This window comes from Xiphophorus maculatus, chromosome 4, assembly GCF_002775205.1.
Source record: "Xiphophorus maculatus strain JP 163 A chromosome 4, X_maculatus-5.0-male, whole genome shotgun sequence".
Taxonomy (NCBI): Eukaryota; Metazoa; Chordata; class Actinopteri; order Cyprinodontiformes; family Poeciliidae; genus Xiphophorus; species Xiphophorus maculatus.
This window is the reverse complement of record NC_036446.1, coordinates 3,878,478-3,903,593: the sequence shown is the minus strand read 5'-3', so window position 1 is coordinate 3,903,593 and position 25,116 is coordinate 3,878,478. Positions and strand designations below refer to the sequence as shown.

The following is a 25,116-nucleotide window of genomic DNA, read 5'->3' as shown; positions in this document are numbered from 1 at the left end:
ACTTTTTCATTATTAAGAACCAAGTAAAATTGAGCTCTAAACAGTTAAAAAGACAGGCACATGATTGCTTTATTGAAGTATATAATAGTGGTCATTTGTTATGAAATGCATGCAGCTTTTACAAAAGTCATAAAACCAAACCGTTTACATTTACAAAGATTGTTTTCCTCTTCCTAGATGATAAAAATAGGCTTAACGTGTTCATAAAAACAGCACAAAATGCCCAGAACTATTCAGGCCGTAAGGATTTTCCTTTTCCACCCTCACTGGTCGAGTGTAAGGCAGCAGCAGACGACTTCTACTCCAACCTCTACGGCAAGTCTTTCTTTACAAGGAGTCAACGGATGGAAAAATAAATAAATACATTCTGTGCTTTTGGTCCAGAAGCAGAGTTTCACCCGGACATACGGAGGAGGTCAGACCATGTTGATTTGTTCGAACAGGTACTGGTCCCGTTGGGGCTGGAACTGGGCCGTCCAGTCGACGACGGCCGGCTTGCAGAGGCCGCAGCAGCGCAGGTGGAAAAACGACGCCAGGTTCTGGACAACGCCCAGGCTGCAGACAGACGGGTCAGAAAGGGAGTCCATCAGACGGAGGAATGGGGAACTCTTCCTCTAACTTTCAATTTGTTTTTAAGATTGTTTATGTTTACAACCATCAGTTTAATAAGAAAGTAAAAAATGCAAAAGTCTTTTAGAATTTGGTGCTGAGTTCATGCAGAAACTGGACTTTCAGAACAATCAGCAGGTTCTGGAGCTGAGAAAATAATCAACCAGTCCTGTGGCTCAAATGATTAGTCAACTATTGAAATAACGGTCAACAAATTTAGTAATTGATTAATCGTTAACTGGAGTTTACAGAGTCGAATAAGGTCATTTGCTGAAACAACAACAGACTCAGAGCAGTAACTAAACCAAGGATGTAAAAAATCCAAAACAAAATAAAACATACATTTTTGAAGCTACATGTGCTTCAAATTAGACATTTAAAAGTTTAGATGTAGGGCTGAACCAATTAATCATGATAATTCATTATTTATATAACTGTCAACCAGTTTAGTAGACGATTAATCGTTAGCTGGACTAAAAGACTTAAAAAATGCCACATGCTGAAGGATCTAAACATTCAGAGCCAAAAATGTACAAAAATATATATTTTTGAAGCTAATTTTACTCAAAATTAAAAATGTAAAAAGATAGATGTAGATCTGGAATGATTAATTCTGATTAATTGATTATTGAAATAATCAACTAAATTAGTAATCAATTGTTAACTGGACTCAAAAAAGGCCATTTGCTGAAAAAGTAACACATATATATTTCCTATTATGCAACTTTTTAAAATCAAACTATTAATTGGTTAATCTAAAAAAACAAAAATCAAAAAATGTAAAATAAAAGCAGCAAATAAATAAAAACTTGCCTCAAGATTCCAGTACCAGTTAGTTCCTATGATAAAGCATGAAAGAAATATTGGTGAACTCACTTGAATGGATTTTGTCTCAGGGATCCAGATTGTCTCATTCTCCGTTGCTGCAGCAACAGATTAGTTCTCTCTGGAGTCGTTAATCCCAGGAATGCAATCTGCACCGAAACAAAGAAAGATTGGAAACTAAGCTAGATTGGTGACATCAACTCACTCACTCTTTGGTTACCTAGCAACTCACTTAGTCTTTGGTTACTGGCTTGAACTAGTTTAAATTTTTGCCACTGTACCTCATAGCTGCTCAAAAATGAAAAACAACGGCATGAAGTAAAAACGGAAAGGTTATGCCACTAGCTTGGTAGTATTTCAGATATTTAAAACAAAACCTAATCAATAATTATATTGACCAATATGAAACGCTTATATCGTGATGTGTTTTTCAGCCACGTTATCCAGCCCTGGTGAAGAATCTTGAATCAATACAAGCTACAACATCATTTAATTTCCATTTGTGATCAATAAAGTATTTTTCAATTGAATTGAATACAGCATTGAAAACCAGCTGACCAAAAGTGCTGGAGCTCAGCTTAGGTTGCTAGGAGACGGGCGGAATTCATCTGAGGTTGCTAGGTAACTGGCTGGGCTTCGTTGGGGTTACTAGGTGAAGGGCAGTGCCTGCTGATTTATGACATTACATTCTGGATGCTTTTGAAAAAAAACTAATTTTTCAGACATTAACTTATTGTTAAAAACTAGTTGGGTGTTTTTGTTTTGTAAACGATTGGTCTGTTTTTAGAAGCAGCAAAAACTCAAATGGAAGTATAAGAATGTAAATTTTTCAGAATACATCCCCGGTTAAATGGTTTGTTTTACTGAAACTACCAACAGATAATTAAGATTTCCATTTTTTAATGAAAAACTGACTCGTCTAAGAAGTCAAATTTGTAGTTATCTTGTAGTAGTTTAATCAGTTTGACTATGGAGTTCCACTGCACTAATTAAATGGTATCTAAAACTCATCAACACACTCCAGGCGTCACCTGGTAGAGCTGCCCAATCAGGAACAAAGTGGACCAGCAGGTGTGGTAGAAGGACAGCACAAAGACGGCGAGCACCCAGGGAGAGCAGGTGACCACCGCCGACACCACGCCCCACACACCCTGCTCCTCGTAACGCAGCGGACAGTGACTGGCCCAGTCTGAGAACACACAGCAACTTTTCTGCTTAGTACACTGATACTCCAGCTTCTGTGGTTCCACTTCAGCTGAGTCACTCACATGTAAAACAACCGTAGATCATCCAGCCCCCCATCACCGAGAGGGAGAGCAGCAAAAGCACAAAATAGTAATGATTCCTGGCACCTGGAACAATAAAAATAATACTATATACTCATCATAACTTGCATGGGAAAAAATATTTTTAATAATCTGCCAGTGGCACTAGTACTTTTCCACCAATATTAAGGAATTACTGACTTAAAACAAGCTAAGATAAATAACTAGATAGATACTTTATTAATCCTTTTTGATCAGGAAATTGTAATATCTGGAAATATCTTGCAGACATGTTACCTGTAAGTTAGTTTTATCTTATTTCAGAGTAAGATGTTTCCACAAAAAAGTAAACCAAAAAAACTTATTTTGTATTTTTGCCATAATGAAAAAACTTGCTCTAGTACTTGTTTATAGAAATATTGTTTAAATTATAAAAATCTACAGGTTTTAGCCTTTTATCTAGATATATAAGAATCCATTTAAAATGTTTTGCTTTACTAAAAAATGTCGCAGATTTTTCTTAACCAATCAAATGCAGATTTTAAATTTTCAGTGGACTAAAACAACGTTTCTATAATTCATTCATTTGTACCTATGCAGGTGTTGGTCCATACAGAGTGGTGGTCCTGCTTCGCCACGCATGCGTCGCAGCTGAAGCAGTGAACCGCTCTCAGTGGTTTCCTAACCTGCAATAGTGGAAGTCATTTAGATAATTCAGGTAACGTATCGTTTCATTAAAGTTTTGAACCTGTGGGTCGCCTCACCATACAGGAAGTGCAAAATACCCTGGGGTCCAAACAGCCAGCCTCGGCCAGCACCACCACGTTCTGAATCCCAAACATAAAACAGAAAAGGTCTCATCAAGTTGTGGAAACAGTTCTTTGTAAGACGCCTTGAACTGGTTGACAAATTTAAAGACCTTTCCCACCATTTTCTTCTGCTCTTCAGTGGTTTTGATGAAACCTGGGTCCGTCCGGCAGGTCCGAAGGAAGTAGTAGAGGAAAGCGGTGGCGTTCAGAGTGAACAGCACCTGAACTGCTGTGCTGGTTAGATGTGGATTTAAGTTAAGAAACTTAAAAAAGAAAGAGAAAGAACAAAAACCAAACTCATTTTATTAAATGTGACGTGTTATGCTGACCAGGTTAGCTTTGGTTTATAAACTATACAAAAAATGTAAACTACATATTTTGTTCTTAGATAATGAGATTTCAGTCTGTTCAGTTCTGCCTTTATTTACCTCCTTCCTGTTTTAGGACCTCTTGTCACTTTAAATCCAAATAAGTTCCACTGAGGTTGCTAGGTAACGGGGCGAGGCTTTGCTGGAGTTGCTAGGTAACGGGGCAGTGCCTGTGGAATGCCTTAGATTAGAGCCTTTTTAACAGCTTTAACTTGAGGCTGTTTACATGACAATGATCCAACAAAAATTGAATTTTTATTTCATGTAACACATTTACATGAAGACATTCTAATTACAATCTTTGTTTACACAGTAACGGTACACATCAAAAAGGTGTAATGCTCTCGCCACGCCACTAGTTGGTGCTAGGTTCTTTGAAACTAAGTGCGCATGTGTTTACAACACAACGGACAGGTATGTTTCAGAACCGTTGCAGTTTGGAATCCATTTTCAATCTGTGCCGTTGTCAGAGAAAACATTCGGTGGTTTCATGTAAATGTACAGTACAAATGCAACAAAACTCTTCCATTTTCATCAGAAATCGTTGTCATGTAAACAGGGCCGAAGCTGTTAAAATGGCTTCCGAATTCAGCCGTTTTAAATTCGGAAGGTTTTTAAAACAGCTAATCTTCAAGACTCCAAAATCATTAACTTACTGCCAAATACACCACTGAGGTGTTTTTAAATAATAGTGCTGCTTTTAGAAGTAGTTGAAACCAAAATGGATGGACATAATTAACATGAATAAGAACATATTATGTGTTTATTTATTCTGCATTTAAAAGTCTCCCATGTTTTCAGGTTCCTATTTAATTTTATCATGGGTCATTTATACATATAACGTCGTTTTTTATATATTTTAATATTAAATGGGGTATTTTGTTACTGTCCTGCTGTAACAAGTGAATTTCTCCATTGTGGAATTAATAAAAGATTATCCTTTAAACATTAAAGTTTGGGAAAATTCCTGGATAGAAAGACATAAATTCAGGGTCACACCCATGTTTTTTTTTCAGTTTTAAAAACAAATAAAAGTTACAACAATAATCCCTGCCTGATATAAAACATCATATCTGTTATGATATACTCTACACTGCAAAAACACAAAATCTTACCAAGTATTTTTGGTCTTCTTTCTAGTGCAAATATACACTGGAAATAAGACAAAACTAGTTTACTATGATCTAACAATAGAACTAGAACTTTTTCATCATTATTAAGGAACTATTTACTCCTATGTCTTGTTTAAAACTTACTTATAAGTTAGTTTTGACCTATTTCAAGTGTCCTAAAATAATTGCACTAGAAACTAGACTAAAAATACTTGGTAATAGTTTGTGTTTTGCAGTGTAGACATTAAAAATAACAGCAGTCCAAATCAGGGAGAACGTTTACATTCCTTTCAAACTGAAATGGCCAACAATCTCAATGATAATAATAAAAAAATGTTTTCTTCGTAAAAAGAACCAAAACAAAAATGTTTGTTTCTTTGAACAGAAAGGATATCTGGCAGGAACCAGAGACACCAGGTGACGAGCATCCAGAAGACTGAAGCCATCAGAGACGACGGCGGCAGCAGAGACTGAAAATCTGGGTTTGGGAAGTTCCTGTTTTAAAAGCGAATGGTTCTGATTAACATCCAAACTCCTGCATTTACATTTCAATCTGCAGGCAAACCGGTTCTCACCTCGAGGCCAGGTTAATCACTCCCACCACGCAGGCTAACAAGATGCTTTTGAGCAACCAGGACTCGGAGTTCATGTCAAATATTGCACCAACACATCCAAATATGGCTGTGCAAAACAGGAACTGCACCAAAACCTTTAAAAAAATAAACAAAACAATGTTAAAGGAGTTCTGATTTCTGTTTGTGTACGATCAGAAGCCTTAAGTCTGTACCTTGTATCGGAGAATAAAGCGTAAACAGCGGGAATTGGAGCGAATCCTCTCCTGTTTGGTGACGTTGAGCATGTGGATGAGCAGCGGGCTGTGGACCTGGTGGGCCAGGTCCATGGGTGTGTGACCCTGAGGAAGAAACACACAAATCAAATGAGAACAATTCGTCTTAGCTCAAATTTTAATATTAAACAAATGAACAGGAAAAAAATTAGATAAAGCGTAAAAGAGAAAAGGAATTTGTTACTTCAAATGAAAGCAAAACGATGTTTATTGATGCATTGATTTTAATTAACTAGGACAGTGGACAATAATGAACGGTATAAAGTCGCACCTACACCAGATTTTACTTAGCAAAATGCTCATTTCAATCCATAGTCGAATAAAAAACTAACAAGATACAAACATTCATACAATTTTATAAATAAAAATCAGAAATACAATAAAAACAAATAAAAACCATAAAAAGTTGGAAAAACCTTTTTAAGAAGCTTCAGCATACTTTAGCTTAAATGTGCATAAATATTATGGGACTTGAACTGAAAATAATAAAATTACATGTTTACCTTCCAAGCTAAAAGATACTGAAAATTTTTTTGCTTCCTAAAACAGAAATATTTTAGACAAATCTAAGAACATTAAATACCAAAGAACATTATGACTAGTATGTAAAAAAAAAAGAAAATCAAGCTATCGGTGGGTGATGCAGACAGGAATTTATCACAATATTTTGTGGTATGAAAACAAAAATTTTCATTTAAACACTTTTTTTTTTAGCAAACTATTTGTGTTTTTGCAGTGATGTAAATTCTATTGGTACCAAAACAATAGAACATTTTTAAAAAGTTGCAGAATGTTAACGATTCCAGATGCCAACTATTAAGGATTTGCAAATATTCAATCATTTATTGATCTTATGGACTTAATATGAGGATTTCTCCCCTCTAATCTAAGCTGTTTTTGCTAAATAACAGCCTCTTCGTGTAAACGCATTTATAAGCCCCAAATACAAAGTTAATAGTAGATTTAAGTTAAAAAATCAGATGAATTTTAGTTCAGTTTACAGTAAACATGTAATCTCAAAACAAGTTGTATTCCTGTGGCATTTGTCCCACAGAGAAACAAACGGACTGAAGCCTTCACTTTTCTCTGAAACGTGTTAAACTCACGTTGATGTTTTCAGCGTCCACGCTTGCTCCTGCCTCCAACAGGATGTGGGCAGCGTCAACGTTTCCTGCCAGCACTGCGCAATGTAATGGCGTGTTCCTGTTAACTTTGTCCACAGCGCTCACTGAGGCGTTGTTCTTGATGAGAAAGTTGGTGGGTTCAGGCCTGAAGCAGAAAAACATGAAATGTTGGCACTTTACAGCTGATTATTTATTTAAAGGTGACCTGTTATACTTCCTCGAACAGGTTAGAAAAGACTTATGGGCAAAACAAAACACGTCCACAACTTTTCTTGCACAAAATCATTCTTAGGTAATGAGATTTTCTTTCAGAATGAGCTGTTTTATGGCGTCCTGCCACTTTAAATTCAAATAAGCTCCCCCCCCCCCATTAATAGATGAGCAATTATACAACCGTACAACTTTGAAAAGCATTAATAGAGACTCCTGCACAAACAACAAGAATGCAAAAAATTGTTTGTGGATGGTAAAACAACAAAACACTTGTACTTTCCAGCAGCAATTGTACATCACATACAGTGGAAAAACCTGCTGACCAAAGGTGCTGGAGCTCGGCTTGGGTTGCTAGGTAATGAGACAGTACCCATTGAATGTGACTTCTGCAGTTTTTTAAACAGCCAAATTTTCCAGACATCAAAAAACATGAACTTGTTGCCAAAAAAATGGCAGAGATTTCTATTTTAAATGCTTAGGCTGTTTTTAGAAGCAGTATAGACCCAAATGAAACTACAAAAACATCCAAAATGTGAATTTTGCATTACAGATCCCCTTTAAAGATTAAAGTTTAGGAAAGTTACTGAATACTCAGAGACAGAAAGACGAATTCAGGATCAAATCAATGTTTTCTTTCAGTTTAAAAGGAAAGAAAAAGTTACAACAATAATCTCTGCCTGATAAAAAACAATGTATCTTATTCTTATGCTAAACTGTAGGCATTACAAGTTACAGCAGTACAAATCAGGGGAAACTTTATTCCTTCCATTAAAACTTGTTTCTGGATGGTAAGAAAAAAATTGGATGGTAAGGCAACAACAAAACACTTGTCTTTTCCAGCAGTCATTGTACAGGGCATGCAGAGAAAAAACTAGGTGACCAAACATGCTGGAACCCTGCTTGGGTTGCTAGGTAACAGGTTGGACTTCACTGGGGTTGCTAGGGTTTATGAAACAACTAAAAGACGATGTCCAAAAAACATTAAGTTATTAAAAAAACAAAAACACCAGATGTTATCAAGAGCTTGGGCTGTTTTTTTAGAAACCCAACTGGAAGCAAAAAAATGTGTAAATGTAAATTTTGCAACATAGGTTCCCTTTGATAAGATTTTTCAGATAAGTGTAACCAGAAGCAGAAGAAAAAAATAAGCCTCTTACCCAATAATCTTCTGTGCTGCTAACATCAGTGGTGTCTGTCCGTTACAGTCAGGCACATCCACTTCCTGAACATAACAAAGCACCAAGAGGGGAAAAAAAGATAAAATAAAAGAGAAACAACAGCTGACTCAGTGGAAAAATGAACTTTATGGAGTCTGACCTCTCCCTTAGCCATGAGATAAGCGGCTATGGCCATGTGCTGGAAGAGGATGGCGAGGTGGAGCGAGCGGTAGCCCTCCCCGTCTGTGATGGACGGGTCTGCTCCGTATCTCATCAACTGGATCACAATGGGAAGGTGGCCCTGTCTGTTCACACACAAACCACAAAACACAAGAGAGAACCTCATGGAAAAGCAATGGAAGAAAAGAAAAGCAGTTCTGCAGTGAATACACTTAAACCTAAACGTGTTGCAAGAAGCAATAAATGAATTAATCGCCTGATAAATTGGAAAAAAAACTTGATAATTTCCATTTGGATTAATAGTTTTTCTCAACTGGCTCCTTTTGTGAAGAGCAATTCTGCTTACAGAGACTTCAGTATCCATTTTATTTGTTTGTTTATATTAAATATATACATTGTATTCAGGCTGCAAAGTTAAATGTTTGTTAGAAATTAAAGTTTATTGATCTTTGAGAATGGGTTCTGGTGTCATTATGCCATTTTACCATTATAAACAACATTATTATCGTTTATCGCAGTAACTTCTGGAACAATTTATCATCCAGCAAAATTTGCTATTGTGACAGGTCTATTTAAAGCTACAAATGCAACAAACTTTGTATTTTTTTAATGCTGAATTTTCCATCTGATGACTCATCTGAATACAAATTAGTGTTTTAACAATTAATCTGATTAATCGTGATTAATCGATTATTGAAATATTCGTCAACTAATTTTTTTGTAATCGATTCATCCTTAACTGGAGTACTCAGACTCAAAAAAGAAACACATGTTCACAGTAGAAATTAAGCTACAACTTTACAAAATTTGTAAAATTTTGCATTTAAGATGAAAACACCTTTGTCTGTAAATTTGTGTTTTAGTCAAAACTCCAGTGGCAGTTTTAGCTTCACCTGGTTTATATTCACTAAAGGAATGCCAAGTTGTTGCATTTTAGGCAATAAAATATTTATTTTCTTATATACATTTAAAATGTGTTTCTGATATTGTATAAAAATTGCTAATCCTGTTAACGTAAAATGTGTAGAATGTCCATGCTTTAATACAATTAATCAGATTAATTGACACATTAATCAATAACTAAAACAATCATTAGTTGCAGTCAAACTAATGAGTCAAATTAGATCAATAAATCCAACCTTATGGCCCAGTGGAGGGGAGTAGAGTTGAGGTCTCCTCCCAGTTGGTCAACAATTGCCCCTTTGGACATATAATACCTAAAAAAACACCAGAAATACAAAACGACGTTGATTTATTACACAAAAATCCCACAAAAAAAATTACACAAAAAGAGTAGTCACTGTGTTTAAGCTCTTCTTACATAAATTTATTCTAAAAATGTTTTTTTTTTTAAAAAGAAACCAATAAAATTTTGAGACTTTAATCTGTAGTTTAATTTCTTTTTTTAAAATGCTTAAAAAAAAACAAACACACACACAAAATCCTGTATTTTTAATCTACTTTTTATTGGAAATATCTTAGTACACTTGAAATAAGGTAAAATTAACTTTTTTTTCTGCAAGACAGGAACTTATTTTAACTAAATATTGCTTAATATTGTTGAAAAAACAGAACTTCCACTGCCAGATTATTTCACTTTAACAAGATATTTTTCCCATTCCCATGTACTTTTTCATCAATATTAGGGAATTATTGACTTATATTTTGCTGAAAATGCTACTTGTAAGTTAGTTTTGTCTTTTTTAAACTGTGCTAAGATATGTGTGCTAGAATCTAGACCAAAAATATTTAGTAAGATTAAGTTTTTGCAATGTAAAAGCATCATATTTAATATATCATAACCTGAATGTTGGTCAGAGTGACTCTCTTTAACAATCAACATGTTGGTGTATTTTTGTTATGATTTAAGCATTATAAAGCAACAAACTGAGGCAGAGATACTTTCAAAAACTCTTACTTACTTGACCAGCTCTGAGCGGTTGTTGATTGCCGCCCAGTGCAGCAGAGAGACGTTCTCTTTGTCTGGCTGCCTGACGTCATATCCGGCCTCCACCAGCTCCTTACAGCGCTCCAGGATCCCAAACCTGACCAAGGAAAAACAGGCTCAGCATACTTGCACAAAATAAAATCACTAAAAAATGCAGCTCAAGATGAAGAAAGCCTGTTATTGTCTGAATATGGTGAAGTCAAAGTAAACGGTCGTCAGTGCACTGAACTGGTAAAACAAGTTCTTTCTATCAGATTTAGACTAAATGACTTCATCATATCTTTGCGCTGCAAGGTTGAAAACTTTAAAAACTTTATTTCCTTTAATACAAGTTAATTGATGGAAAATAAACCAGTCATATGTGATTGATTTTCCTTGGAGAAGGAAAATAAATTGAAAAAATAATCTTTTATTCACTACAGTTGATTTAAATTAGCAAGAAAAAACTGTTACAATAAAACAGATAGTTTTTCTCAACTACCTGAAAGGTAAAGATGGGAGGCTTCTTTCCTCAGATTTTAAACAAAACTATTAAATTCTGTAACTTCTTGAATTTATTTAAGCTAAAGCACTTATTTCTACTAATAAATTGGCAAAAAGAGGAACACAATGTCACTGAACACTTGCTCCTGTTATTTGACTTGGAGCTTAAAAAAGTATTTAAACTACAGCATATTTTTCAGAAGCTAATTTTAGTTCCTAATCATTCCTACTTTCTTCATTTTTGGATTTTTATTCTCAACTTTTTCAAGTGCAAAAGTAATTTGATTATTGGCAAACAGCAGCTGCGTTTCCATTAGAAATATGTGCAAAACTTTGTCAATAATTTTGAAAAAGCACATTACATATAAATATGAATGTTTCCATTAAATAAGAAAAACAATTAATGTCACACATAAATTAAGTTAATGTGTGACGATAAGGTGATAAGTCAGGAAATAAGTCATTAAAAATATGCTGCGCCACCATCTTTTAACTACTTCCTGTCTTCTTTGTCGTTTCTGCCAGAAGTAACGTCCTGCTGTTGATCATGTGACTTCTGTGATGTGAAAAAAGAAAGGTTTCCATTGCAGTTTTGTGAAATAAACCAATTTCAACAGTTGAAAATCCACCTCATCATAGCTTCGAGACTTTTTAAATTGAAAATCAAGTTTTTTCAAAATTGGCATGTTTAAATTAAATGAATTTACTTCAGAAATGTAAAAGTTGAATGGAAACGCAGCTAGCATTGAGAGGAAAAACAGCACTCACTGCGTTGCCTTGACGATGTCCCAGCTGCTGCTGTCATCCATCTGCGACCGTTTCTTCGGCTGCTGGCTGATGTCCATGACCGGGTCCGGACCTTTGCCCATCTGCCCGTAAGCAGGCATGTACATGTTGGTCATGCCGCCGAAGGCTGCAGCTCTGGGCCCGTGGCTGTGCGAGTGACCCACGTTGCCATGGTGACAGCCGTCACGCCCGTGGCTGTGACCCTGCAACGTGGAAACCCAAACCGCTACAAGAGAGGCTAAAGATGTCCGATTTTATGGATACAGAGTAAATAATTACACATCATTATAGGCTCTCCATACTCAACCAACTTATTTATTTTTTTTAATAAAGCCTGTTTATTCAAGAAAGTTTTGTTCTCTCAATATGCTATTAGAACAAAATCCTGCAAGAACAAATAAAATAGGTAGGTGTATACTTTCCACAATGTTGAGTCACATTTCAAAAATAAGTGGTAAATAAGCATAAATATATATCAAGTGAAGACAGACAATTGCAAAATAAAAAAAAACAAATATTACTTTATAGTTTATATCTCTTCACACACTTGAAATAAAACAAAACTAGCTTAAAAGTAATTTTACCACAAGATATGAGCATTTAAGTGAATAATTTCTTAATATTGATGAAAAGTACTTATTACACTGGAATTTTTTTTTCCTTTATAACAATATCTTTTCCAGTGTTATAAATAATTAACCAGTGGAACCAGCACTTTTTCTTTAATATTAAGGAATAATTTTCTCAAAACAAGCTCTTATTTCTTGCTGAAAATATACTTTTAAGTTAATTTTGTCTTATTTCTAGTCTACTAAGACATTTGCACTGGAAAATACACCAAAAATACTTTTGTGTTTTTGAAGTGAGCAATGACAGGAGCCCACAAATCTGTAAACAAATCTAATTTAAAATGACGTTTTGCAGTTATTTTTTTCCCATTATGTCCATATCCATTACATTGTTTGGAGGCAGTGCTTTAAGCCAGCTGTAAAACAGATTTAGAGTTTCTTAACTTTATTTTTTCCAGTCCACCCGCTGGCATCAAACCGAACATATAAAATTTTAGATTAAGTGAGATTAAGATTAAGATTAAACTTTAAGTAGGGTTTGAAGAAAACATGCCGATGTCCACCAATTTGTCTGCAACTCATCCAACCTGAATTAGTTTTATTTTATTCCTAGATGTAATTAATGGTTTCCTAAATAACCTCCAGTTATGTAGTCATTTAAAATATGTTTTCACAAGTTTTGCCCTTTTCCCCGGAACACCTACTGCTGTCTGGATGACTAATTGCAAGACGGAGCAGGTAACAACTTTACTACAAGATGACTCAAGGTGTACAGGGTAACATGGATAACATAGTTACTGTACAGTTCACACTTCTCAAAAGGTAATTTAGGTCCAGGAAGAGGAGATAAAAGCGTAATACTTAAAGAAATATTGTGCAACCACATTCAATCCTCACGTATAAACTCATTTTTATTCCTCAACACTCAAAACTAACTTCTTTATTCCTAATTTTGAGTCTGTATTAGATGTTTTGGGGTTTTTTGTTTTTTTTACAGCTGTGCTTTTTTAAGCTGCATTCTTCACAAAATTGAGAAAATTACAAAAAGCTTTGAGCATTCTGTTTACAACAGAGTGCCTTCAGTCAGAGGTTTTCACAGAAAAACTGTAATACAGACTGCTACAGGAGATACTTCCTGTCCAAAGCCATCAAGGTCTACAATAACTTTTTGAATAAATTTGCATAAAATGAACTAGAATAACATGTAATTCCCCTAACCTTAACCCTTCCCTCTGGCCATTATAAAGTATTTTTGAATTCAATTATTGTTTTATTTCATAGATTACACATGCCGAGTATTTTGGTCAAACTTTAGTTTGGATCAAGCTGATGATCTGATTTTGAATTAACTTTATATGTCATTATAAACTAAATAAAACGTAATGAGAGGAAACACGGAGAACTGAACTCATTTTCCGGCTCTCAGCAGGAAATGGGATGAATTTCCTGGAGGTTGAGGTTTTATCTGTAGAATAGGTTCATTCTTCATTAGAATAGGTTCATCATAAGGATCGCCTAAACAGTGTTTCACTCTTATAAATACTTTTATAAAACATATATGAGGATTTTATTGGTGAAAGGGGATGATAACCAGAGTAAATCGGGCGATGAAATGGTTAATCACGCTGAGCTGGCTGTCAATTCATCATAATGTCAATATCAAAGCCGAAACGTTGCTGGTTTGCCGACAAGGAAACCAGGTAATTTAGCCAATTCAGGTGGGATTGGTTAGTTAAACGGCTCAGTTTGGTTTCAGCTAACCAGGACTAGTTAAACTACAACAAATGAAGCAGAAATAATATTTCTTAATCAGCCTGAACAGGTTATTCCGCGTCATAGCAACTCACCGTGGGCTAAACTAAGCGGTAGCTTAGCTAGTGAATGCTAACATTCCGCTAAACTAACGTCAATTAAACAAAAATACGCGGGTCACGTCTGACCCAAAAGAACCACAAACTCACAACAGAACAATAAAAAGCAGCAAATGAAGGTAAATCCCACGTACATTACCGCCTTCATTCCAGTCCATCTCGGTGTGGCGGATCGAAGCGAAAGTTCCTGCATCTGGAACACAGGTTCAACTTCCGCCGTGAGCTTTTCAAAATAAAAGACAACCCTTTATGGACATTTACTTGCTTTTTTTTAGGTTTAAAAATAAAATAAAACAAACATTGATGTTGATATTTGTCGAAAAATAAGTGAAAAGAAGCATAGTTTCTGACGGATTGACTGGAAAAATAAATCTAAAACACTACTACTTGTACTTTAGTGGGCATTCAATGAAATGCAATTATCTCATTGAAAAAAGTTGAAAAACATCTAAAACCTGCGTTTGTTGCTATTTTGCAAACTTTAATTATTATAACGGTTGTCCTGCATCTCTCCCGACACCACTAAGGGACTGGTTTTTAGAAAATGGATGGTGGAGTTATTATAACAAGTTTCCTCTTTATGAAGAATGCAAACATGGCTTTAACTGGAATAATTTGGAATGTAAACAGTTTGATCTACAAGGCTGAAATGCATGTGATGTACTCTTAAAAACATCAAAATATAAAAATTGGTATTTGTAATTTCAGATACTTTTTCTGTAATAGGCCCAGATAAGAATAAAAAATAGCATAACATTAAAACAGAAAAACATTGTTGTTACCAACATTAATTGAAAAATGCTTTTCCTTCTAATCAACATGTAATCTATTTTATTCATTCAGGTATCATTTCATCTCAACTTTAAGCTTTCAAAACCACTGTTATCATCTGTACACATAATAATAATAATAATAATAATAATAATAATAATAATAATAATAATAATAATAATAATAATAATAATAATAATAATAATAAAAACTTGCTGGTTTGACGTCATTTTGTTTTCCATCGAATTTGCCACATTTTATTTTGAAAGGTTAAAATGAATTTCTATTTTCCGATCTTCTTCCGGAACACGCCACATTGATTTACATTTTACTGCTGTTTTACTGCCACTCGCAGACTTTTGTAGCTGCTTCCTGCATTATTCAGAAGTAAACATAAATACTTTAGGCTCTCAGAGGAGGAAAAATAAAGCAAATGTAATATTAAAACAGTTCCAGTTTGGAAGACAGGAATAACTCAGTATTAAATGCTAAAAAATAAGCCTGCAACGTATGGATAGGTTGCTAAAAAGGAAGCTAAAAATGTACCAAATAACTTGCATTACGAGGCTGTTACCATGGAGATGCTGTTGCTTTTTTTGTTTGTTTTTTTGCTTCAGCAGGATAAAACCTGAACATATTTACTTATTTACCTCCTGTTGCATCTTCCACTTACACTATCCTATGACTAATAGACTGAAATCGTCTTTATTTACATCTAAAGTGTAATTTAAATTAGTTTATTAAGCTAACAATTATTAGTTATTACTATCTCAGTGCTTTATGTCAAAACTTTTCTTATTCTTTTTCTTAAAAAGGAAATTAATCAAACATATATGGTGTTTAATTCCAATAATCAAGCTGAAATAGGAAAATAAACAGTAATTTTAAATAAAAACCGAGCCTCCTGCACTTCCAAAAGCTGTTCAGTAGATGGCGCTACTGGCCCATCTTTAATGAGAAGGTTTTCTCGTTTCTGAAACTTTATTCCATAAAATAAAGGTTATGAAGCAAAAATACATTTTAAAAATGTTTTTTCTTGCAAAAATTTGTTAAACTTTTTTATTCTTGAGCAAAAAAGTTTTTTAGAACACAAAACAGGTAAAATATGTTAAAGGTTTAATCTCTTTTCTAGTTTGCTCTGATCTATAAGTGTTTTCTTCATTTCAAACATTCAAAACCTGAAACTGGAGACTAAAATGATCCCATTTATAATGGGAAATAAGAATATATAGAATGTTCTAGTTCACTCCAGGGATAGAAAATACTCATTTTCTTCTACCAACTTTGCTACATTTTGTGAAATATAATGGATGGGTGCGATCAAGTCTGAGTAAAAACTCACTAGATGTTTGTGACGCGACTGATTATGAGATAAAGATAAAAGCAAAAACAAAACAAAAAAACACTAATTAAAGAAAAAAATCAGCATTCTACTTATTATTTGAAGTTTAAGACAATAAAAACTTGCAATGGAAAATCTTATTCTAAAAAAATGACAAATAGTGTTGGAGTCTTGCCTTTGTGCCATTCTGCGGCCGCTCAAGATGAATCAAAGAGCAACAAGTGGCCCGCGGACCGCACTTTGGACACCCCTGCTTGAGGATCTTGTTATAAAACTTTTGGAAACTCCTGATAAAACACGTAGAATCCCAATGAAATACACAGAAAACTGTCATTTTAATTAAACAAAATGCAGGGAGCTGAGTGAGTAAAATGTTAAACTGAACATGTTGGTGACATCTCACAGGATTTATTAGTCGCTGTATTTTACAGAAAGCGGATCCTTGTAGCTTAACCTCGACTCTAACCTTCTACAACGAGCCTCATTAATTAATTAAGTGTAATTAATTAATTACATTTATGTATTCTGTCCACTGAGGCCTGCCACTGATGATTAAAAAAATCTTCCCTGGTTCATTTTAACACTTTATTGTAACAGATAATGCACAAAATCATGTTTCTATTTTTAAGTCAGAGCCGGCCCGAGGCATGTGCGAGTTAAGCAACTGCTTAGGGAAACCCAAGAGGTTTGACCCATTTCAGACAGTTCAAAAGATACTCATACTGATGAAATGTATGCAAACTTTTGAATCCAAGGAAAGTTATTTAAAAAAAAGTTTTCACCAAGTTTTCTGGCATTTAGCAAATAGAAATAATTTAATAATCAAACCAAATTTTTCTTGTTTAAACTTAGAATTACCAAGTTTAAACAAGAAAAATTTGGTCTGATTCAACTTCACACAGTGAGAAAAAAAAATAAAAATAAATAAATATATATATATATCCATGGATATATATATATGTATATATATATATATATATATATATATATACTGCTCAAAAAAATAAAGGGAACACTTTAAGTGTGAAACACCTGTTTAAGTGTTCCCTTTATTTTTTTGAGCAGTATATATATATATATATATATATATATATATATATATATATATATATATATATATATATCCATGGATATATATATATATATATCACCACTGTTGTATATATGTATACAACAGTGTTTCTTGGCTGTTGTCAATTTCAAATAATTAAAATAATATGGCATTACTTAAATACCACTCTGTATCTCAAAAAACAATATTTTTTAGTTTGTTACTCCTGTAATCTGCACAAAAAAACTACTTAGTAAAATCTTGTGTTTTTGCAGTGTATGGTGGGGCCCCTAAAGAAAATCTACTTAGGGCCCCAAAAAGGCTTTGGCCGGCCCGACTGAGGTAATTGAGCCGTCATGAGGAAGTCATAACAATGAGGAGGAGTAAAGGTCAACAAGACTTTATCATCTGCAGGCGGCATAAAGAGAAGAGGCAAATGAGAACCGAATTAGTGTTTTTACAACCGGACACGCAGCGACCCTCGGAGGGCTTTATCTTTGTTGTGAGCCCGGGGTCAACAGAAATAGAGCCATTCAGGAAGCTGGGCCATCCAGAAAAAGCATGTAGAGGATGTGTGTTTGAGCGCTGATAGAGCAAACTCTGCTCCTGCTCTGGAGAACGCTGTGGAAACTCACCACTCCAGTTGGAGTGTTTCGTTAAAAGCTTCAGGTTGATTTCTTTATGATTTGTCTTAAAGCAGACAGTTTCTTGCAATGCTTTCAAAAGAGTCTCAATCAAAATCCTTAGACTTTGGGTGTTTTCCCACTTCACATTCTAGACTAAACACTCCTGCTTTTGGTTCAGTTGGGATTGCCTTTTTTTTTTAAAGATTGCAAATTTATTGGAATATTTTGGGATTATTTTCTTAAAAGTGACCAATTATGCTTCCTTGAACAGGTTAGGATAATTTAATGGGCGATACAAAACATGCTCATGGCATTTTTGGAACTAAATCCTTCTTAGATGTTGACATTTTAGTCTGATTTATGACGTCAGTTTAAATCCAAATAATCTGCTGCTGGCCACGCCTCCCAAACCAACGTTAACACTCGCACTTGAAGATGGCTGGAAACACAAGAGATTTTTGAAATGACTTATTTTCCAGACACCAAAAAATCATTAACTTATTGCCACAACATGTTTGGGTGTTTTTTGTTTTTTTGAATGTTGGGATGGTTTTAGAAGTGGTAGAAACTTCAAATGGAAGTACAAAAATGTGCAAAATGTGAATTTTGCATAATAGGTTCCCTTTAAGTCGGAGTACAGACTTCTAAACAAAAGTTGTACTCTTGGTTTTCTCTCATCAACTACTTCCAATTGTTTTAAACTAATTGGGAATAAATTCATAACCAGTAAACCCAGCTCACCAAACGTGCTGAAGCTCTGCTTTGGTTGCTAGGTAATGGCTGGGCTTTGCTGGGGTTGCTAGGTAACAGCACACTGCCTGCTGATTTGTGACGTTACATTCCAGAGCTTTTTAAAGTGGCTCATTTTCCAGACACAAAAAAAACATAACATTATTGTCAAAAACTGTCTGGGTGTTTGTTTAATTGTTTGGGATGTTTTTAGAAACAGCAGAAACCAAATGGAAATAGAAAAGTGTAAAAATGTGATTTGTTTCCTGACATTCAGGCCTCATCTGAATGCATTGTCTAATTTATTGAATATGACTGCAAAGGATCTGCGGTTTTGCTGTTTTGTGAACTTAGGATGCGGCAGTTTGTCACTAATTCAATTCAGTTAAAAAACGTTATTTATCCCATTTAAAGCAGCTCTCAGATCTGCTCTGATCTCACCAGGTAATGCTGCTCCTTAATTCTTCCCATGAACTCCAGAACAAATCTCCTTTCTGCCCTGAACTCTGACTGACACAAACTAAATCCATCTCAGTGGCAGTCTCAGGTATTTTGGTTTACCAAGCTTAAATTCTTGAAAAATAATCCGCCCCCCACTGACGTACCTCCCACTAACTTCAGTTGCTAGCCACTGCATGCGTGTGTGTTACTGTCTGTAAAAAACACTCACATGTAGAATAATACCGCCTTCCTGGTCCTGCTGGCTTCCTGTCAGCCTTCGAAGGTTGACCCCCTCCCGCCTCTTTCATTCATCAGTGTTTGGGTTGACCTTTGGCCTGGAATGCCACAAGACCTTGAGTTCAAAACCAGACCATGACCCTGCCACTGAATTATCAAAGGGAGACCTGCTGGTGAGGCGGAGCAGACAGCAAAACACGCCGCTTTCCCATCAGACATGGCTGCTGCAGCAGGAATCTCCGAGTAGTAAGCATTACCTCATAGTTTAGTGGTTATAAAATTATTCCTAATTAGTTTGAAAAGAAACTTGACGTAGTCGGTGAGAGAAAACTGAGTACAACATTTGCTCAGAGGGTTGTTCTGTCTTGAAGGCGACCTATTTCACGTTTTTATACTTCGATTTGGGTCTCAGCTGCTTCTAAAAACAATCCAAGCCCTTAAAAAAGCAGCCAGCTTTTATTTGGCAATAAGATAATATTTTTAGTGTCTGGAAAATGAGTCATTTCAAAAACTCTGGAAAGTAAAGTCACAAATCAGCAGGCACTGCTTTGTTACCTAGCAACCCCAGCGAAGCCAAGCACGTTACCTAGCAACGCCAGATAAAATGCTTCTTTTATCTTTTGGTAATCTGTGAAAAATTTGGTCTAACTTGTAGTGCAAATATTTTAGTACATTTGAATAGAATCTAAACTAACTTAGCTTGTTTTAAGTTAATAATTCTTTAATATTAATAAAAAACACTTGATCCAGATTATTTCACTTGTAACATGGAAAAATGTCTCTGCTACTGGAACTAGTATTTTTATTTGTCTATTTTAAAGATTAATTGACTCAAATCAAGTTTATTTATCTTGATGAAACGTTTAAGTTACTTAGTCTCATTTCAAGTGAACTTAGATATTTGCGTTAGAACAAAAACACAGGATTGTGTGTTTTTGCAGTGCAGATGATAAACTCCAGCTGCGTTAGAATAAGGTAGATGCAGAGCTGCTGGAGGGAGCAGCCTTGGCATGAGGCTCATTTAAAAGATTCATGGATTATTGATTTGTTGTTGCATGGGACGGAGATGAAGCCTCCTACACACATTTCCTCCATATGATTAAAAAAAACAAAGTTTTTGTTGTTTAAAATCACAAAAACACTTTGGGAAATGACCAATGCAACGTTGAGTTTTGATTTAACTACTGAAGTAAATAAAGAAATGAAGAAATCTCTTCACGTTTTCTGTGTTTGGACTCATTTTATATCCGTTAAGCCAAACTGTTCTGTGTTTTAAGCTCAGAAAGTAAAAGATATTAATGACGATCCAGAAGATTTTTCTTTTACAGATTTCATCTGAGTGAATCCTATTCTACTGATTCATATTTGGCAAAAAAAAAAGAACCTTTAGTTTGCAATAAATTTCGCCCAGAATTGTAAAAATAAACGTCCAAACTTAATAATTGAGCTCTGAGCAGAGAGTCTGTCAGTCGGATTTAGGCCAAAGTTGAGATGGAAATTTATTGAATTGATACTTTGTGGCATAAAGTGACATTAACTATTTCAATTCTCAAACATTTTCAGCACTGTAAAAACACAAAATCTTATCAAGTAAATTTTTGTGTAGTTTCTCTGAAATCAGAGGAAACACATAGGAGCTTGTTTTATCTAAATAATTATTCAATATTGATTTTAAAAAGCACCAGATCGCTGGCAGATTATTTTACTTGCACCAAGACTTTTTTCCAAACTATAAGTGAAATAATCTGCCAGCAGGACTAGTAAATTTTTAATCAATATTTATTCTCTACATACATCTTGCTGAGAAGTTACTTGTAACATAGTTTTATTTTAATCTAAGTGAATTAAGATATTTGCACTAGAAATTAGACTAAAATTGGTAGGATTATGTGTTTTTGCAGTGTTCAGGTATTTCAAAGTGTTTTCAGCAACAGAGGAAGAGTCTGCACTGCAAAAACAAAATCTTACCAATTTTAGTCTCGTTTCTAACCCAAACATCTTCGTTCACTTGAGATCAGACAAAACTAACTTACAAGTAACTCTGCAGCAAAATATAGGAGTTTGATTTAAATCAATAATTCCTTAATATTTATTAGAAAGAAGCACTAGTTCCACCGGCAAATGATTTTATATATAATGTGGGAAAAATGTCTTGTTATAAGTTAAATAATCTTAACTAATGACTTAAGTTTCTATATCTTCCTGAAAAGTTACTTGCAAGTTAGTTTTGTCTCAACTTAAGTGTAATAACATTTACACTAGAAACTTGGTAAGGTTTTTTTTGCAGTGTGTCACGTTTCGTTGAGTTTTATGATCGTCATACGGAAAGAAGAAGGAATCATTCCTTCTTTTCTTCTTTTGCAGCTGCATCATGATGAGCTGCAGCCTTCAGTCCCTCTGGTCACCTCGCTCTTCATCAGCATAATTAACTTCATTCGACCGAGGTCTTCTCACTTTCATATCTGCGCCCGTCTCCAGAGAGTCTGGGCGGGTCTGGCTGCGAACGCGGCGGCGGCGGGTCGCTGAGCGAATTACTCGCTCTCATTGAACCGACGCTTGAAATGATGGTGTCAGTTTCACCGTCAGATCTGCTCTCATGACGAGGTTTCTCTCCAGACGCCATTAAATTCGCTTATTTTAGCTCCAATGATCAAATTTTACTTTATTATAAGATTTTCACCTTATTATTTGTGCTGTGAAAGTTTAACTGCACAATTTAAAGCTTTTGCTTCCACAATTTTTTGCACTGAAATAAAATAAAAAATAATTATACGGTAGAAACATGCATATGATGATGATCAGAAGTTTTACACAGATGATTTTACCACACATTTGATTCATTTTAAGGCATTTTTAAGCTCTGCCACATATTTTTAATTACAATTAGGTCTGAACCTTAACTAGGCCATTCTACAAAGCAAAATCTTAAGCATTTTTCATCTAGTTTCTAGTGCAAATATTTCAGAAACTTGTTTTGTCTAACAAGTTTCTTGTAAGACAAAACTAACTTTTCAGAAAGATTTGGAGCTTAAGTCAATAATTTCTTAATTCTGACTTTAAAAAGTACTAGATTACTTTACTTATAGCAAGATTTTTTTTTTCTCAATTTACTGCTGATCTCCAGCTCATTTGGTCAGCTGGTCATTACTGCTGTATGTGCTGTACAATGGCTGCTGGAAAAGACAAGTGTTCTGTTGTTGACTTACCATCCAGAAACCACTTGCTGCATTGTTCTTAGTTGTGCAGGAGGCTCCACTTGTGCTTTTCAAAGACGTACGGTTGTATAATTGTGCATCTGTTTACAGCCATTCTCACATGCGAATGTAAACTTTGATTAAGGGGGGCGTGGCCAACAGCAACTCATCTGGATTTAAAGAGACAAGACGCCCTAAAACAGACTGAAATCTCATCATATGACAATAATTTTGTGCACAAAATGCAGCGTAATATGGTCACCTTTCATAATAATGGAGCAAAGTTTGGTTAGATCCAACACATACCTTTATAAATTCAATGTAAACTTTTTAGCGGATAGTGTGAGACATGCAGCTTTAGCAACGCAAAGACCAGGAAGTTTTTGGATCAAAAGGAAGGAAATCCTCTCTGCAGGTGGTGAAACGACACAAAAGTTGCTCCCATAGATCCTGCTTATTATCTGGACACAGTGTGATGAAAAGTGAACAGGAAGGAGGGAAACTGCAGCTTCATAAACATGACAGTAAACTGATTTAATTGAGGAAGCAACAACCGCCATAAAGAAATCTGGTTAATTTAATCAGAACATTTCAAGGACATGATGCCCTGAGCAGTCCATCTGCAGATGAAGTTTGCTTGATGGGACTGAAAGCTCTGCAACATCTGCTGCATCTCCAAATAAACGTGCACACTTAAAAAATATATTCTGCAGTCATCCAATTAAAAGGAAAAAAAAACACAATCCTGTAAAGTATTGACAAATTCACGAGCTGGCCTTGAATTTCATGACTCCACTAATGATGTTGTGTTTTCCTCTGTGGGCAGCGCTTCTGAAACATATGAAATTTCTCAGAGGTTTGGCAGGCGGCTCCTCCGTCTGCTCTGAAGAAGGTAATTTGATTTCTCCTGCATATTTTTGATTATGAAGGAAACCTGATGCAGATTCGGCTTCAAATCCAGAGAGAATGTTTGGTTTAAAAATGAGAGTGATGTGAATCGTGTTTGGGACGAGCAAGACGCTGAACTGAGATTCACAATAACTATTTGCTTAATGTTTAGGTGGCATCGCATTAGAAAAGACATGAACGTCTTACCTAAAATGGCTACACTGCAAAAACACAAAATCTTACCAAATATTTTTGGTTTTGTTTCTAATGGAAATATCTTACTTAACTTAAAATAAGACCAAACTGGAATACAAGTAACTTTTCAGCGAAACATAGGAGGTAATTTAGAGTCAATAGTGTCTTAATATTGATGAAAAAGTACTAGTTTCACTTCGAGACTATTTCACTTATAAAACGGGGAAAATGTTTTGTTACAAGTGAAACAATCTGTTGATGTAACTTGTACTTTGTTATCTATATTACAGAATAACTGACTTAAAACAAGATCCTACATCTTGCTGAAAAGTTACTTGTAATCCAGTTGAACTAATATATTTGCACTAGAAACTAGACCAACATTACCTGCTAAGATTTTGCGTTTTTGCAGTGTAGAGACTAAAAGTCAGGATATATTTGAACATTTTCCAACTTTTTGGTTTTAAATCTTACAAAAAATCCATTAGGCAGGATAATTTTAGTAGTATTGCTTGGTAAAGCTTGTATGTAAATGAATTTAACTGACATAAAGACGGTGAAACTCGACACCAAAGTCATGCAGTGGAAAATATTCAGGCAGAGAAATAACGGCAGATTGAGAAAGGAGGTTTGCAGCAGATGTTTGATCTTCCAGAACAACTTCCTTTATTTTCAGCCAAAGTAGTGAAGAAAAGATTCAGATGCTTCATTATAAACACGTAAAAGAAGCCAAATGGAAGAAAAGTGTCACGATCCTGAGATGTTTGTAGTTTGGTTTTCATTCATGGTTCTGCTTTTATTATATCTTTATTGTTTATGTGCTTAGATTTTACCACAGGTTTGATTTATTCATTTGTGTTTTGGATTTGCTTATTTCTGGTTATAGTTTCTGTTATTGTTGTATATTTTGTACATTTTTAGCTTAATTACTCCTCTGAGTGTTTTACTCTTTCAGCAAACTGAACCCCAAACCTTTTTACTCCAGTTAATGATTAATCGATTAGTAAACTAACTGGCAATTATTTTAATAATCGTTTAATCACGATTAACTAATTGAACTCTGCTCATGGAGGATGTCCATCCATCAGCTTCACTTCAAGAAACAAGACAATAATGTGAAGCACAGCAGGAAGTTCGCTCAAAAAACTAAACAAAATAAAGGCTTTGCAATGTCCTAGTCAAAGTCAGGACTCAAATCCAGCAAAATTAATCAGAATTTGTGCTAAAAAACATTAATTTTCAAACAAGAGTGAACAAAATTCCCCCACAGTGTTGTAAAAGACAGAATATCATTTTAGGAGCTTTTAGGTCTGGGAGGCAATTACTGATTCTTTCACAAATAATAGAAAGTTGTTTTTGATTTAACTCAGGTTATATTTGCCTGATATTAAAATGTGTGTGAAGATCTGTACCATTTAAGTGTGACTTACAAAAATGAAAAAACTAATGATCTCTTTGGTTTCGTAATAAAAAGTC

General features: G+C 34.9%; 1 protein-coding gene across 2 annotated transcripts; it reads right to left on the bottom strand.

The window, feature by feature from the left end:
• Window positions 1–39: 39 nt before the first annotated feature.
• zdhhc13 (zinc finger DHHC-type containing 13) lies at window positions 40–14,382 on the bottom strand. 2 transcript variants are annotated; one of them, XM_014471913.2, is made up of 17 exons: window positions 14,301–14,382; window positions 11,709–11,929; window positions 10,432–10,554; window positions 9,649–9,726; window positions 8,490–8,634; window positions 8,330–8,394; window positions 6,942–7,104; window positions 5,776–5,901; window positions 5,564–5,697; window positions 5,383–5,483; window positions 3,619–3,752; window positions 3,464–3,526; window positions 3,292–3,385; window positions 2,703–2,786; window positions 2,466–2,623; window positions 1,486–1,583; window positions 40–555 (listed from the first exon to the last, which is right to left on the bottom strand). In XM_014471913.2, the coding sequence occupies exons 1-17, from the start codon at window positions 14,322–14,324 to the stop codon at window positions 417–419; spliced, it is 1,950 nt and encodes a 649-aa protein (XP_014327399.1). In that variant the 5' UTR covers window positions 14,325–14,382; the 3' UTR covers window positions 40–416. The 2 variants fall into 2 exon arrangements, with proteins under 2 accessions (XP_014327399.1, XP_023187977.1); XM_023332209.1 differs by having other exon boundaries at window positions 3,628–3,752.
• Window positions 14,383–25,116: the final 10,734 nt, after the last annotated feature.

Excerpts from the sequence above, each read along its gene's own strand:
- zdhhc13 (XM_014471913.2), bottom strand. The coding sequence starts at position 14,324 with ATGGACTGGAATGAAGGCGGTAAT. Across the intron at positions 8,635-9,648 it reads CCCCTCCACTGGGCCATAAG|ACAGGGCCACCTTCCCATTG; the intron begins GTTGGATTTATT and ends GTGTGTGAACAG. Across the intron at positions 2,624-2,702 it reads GATCTACGGTTGTTTTACAT|ACTGGGCCAGTCACTGTCCG; the intron begins GTGAGTGACTCA and ends GTGTGTTCTCAG.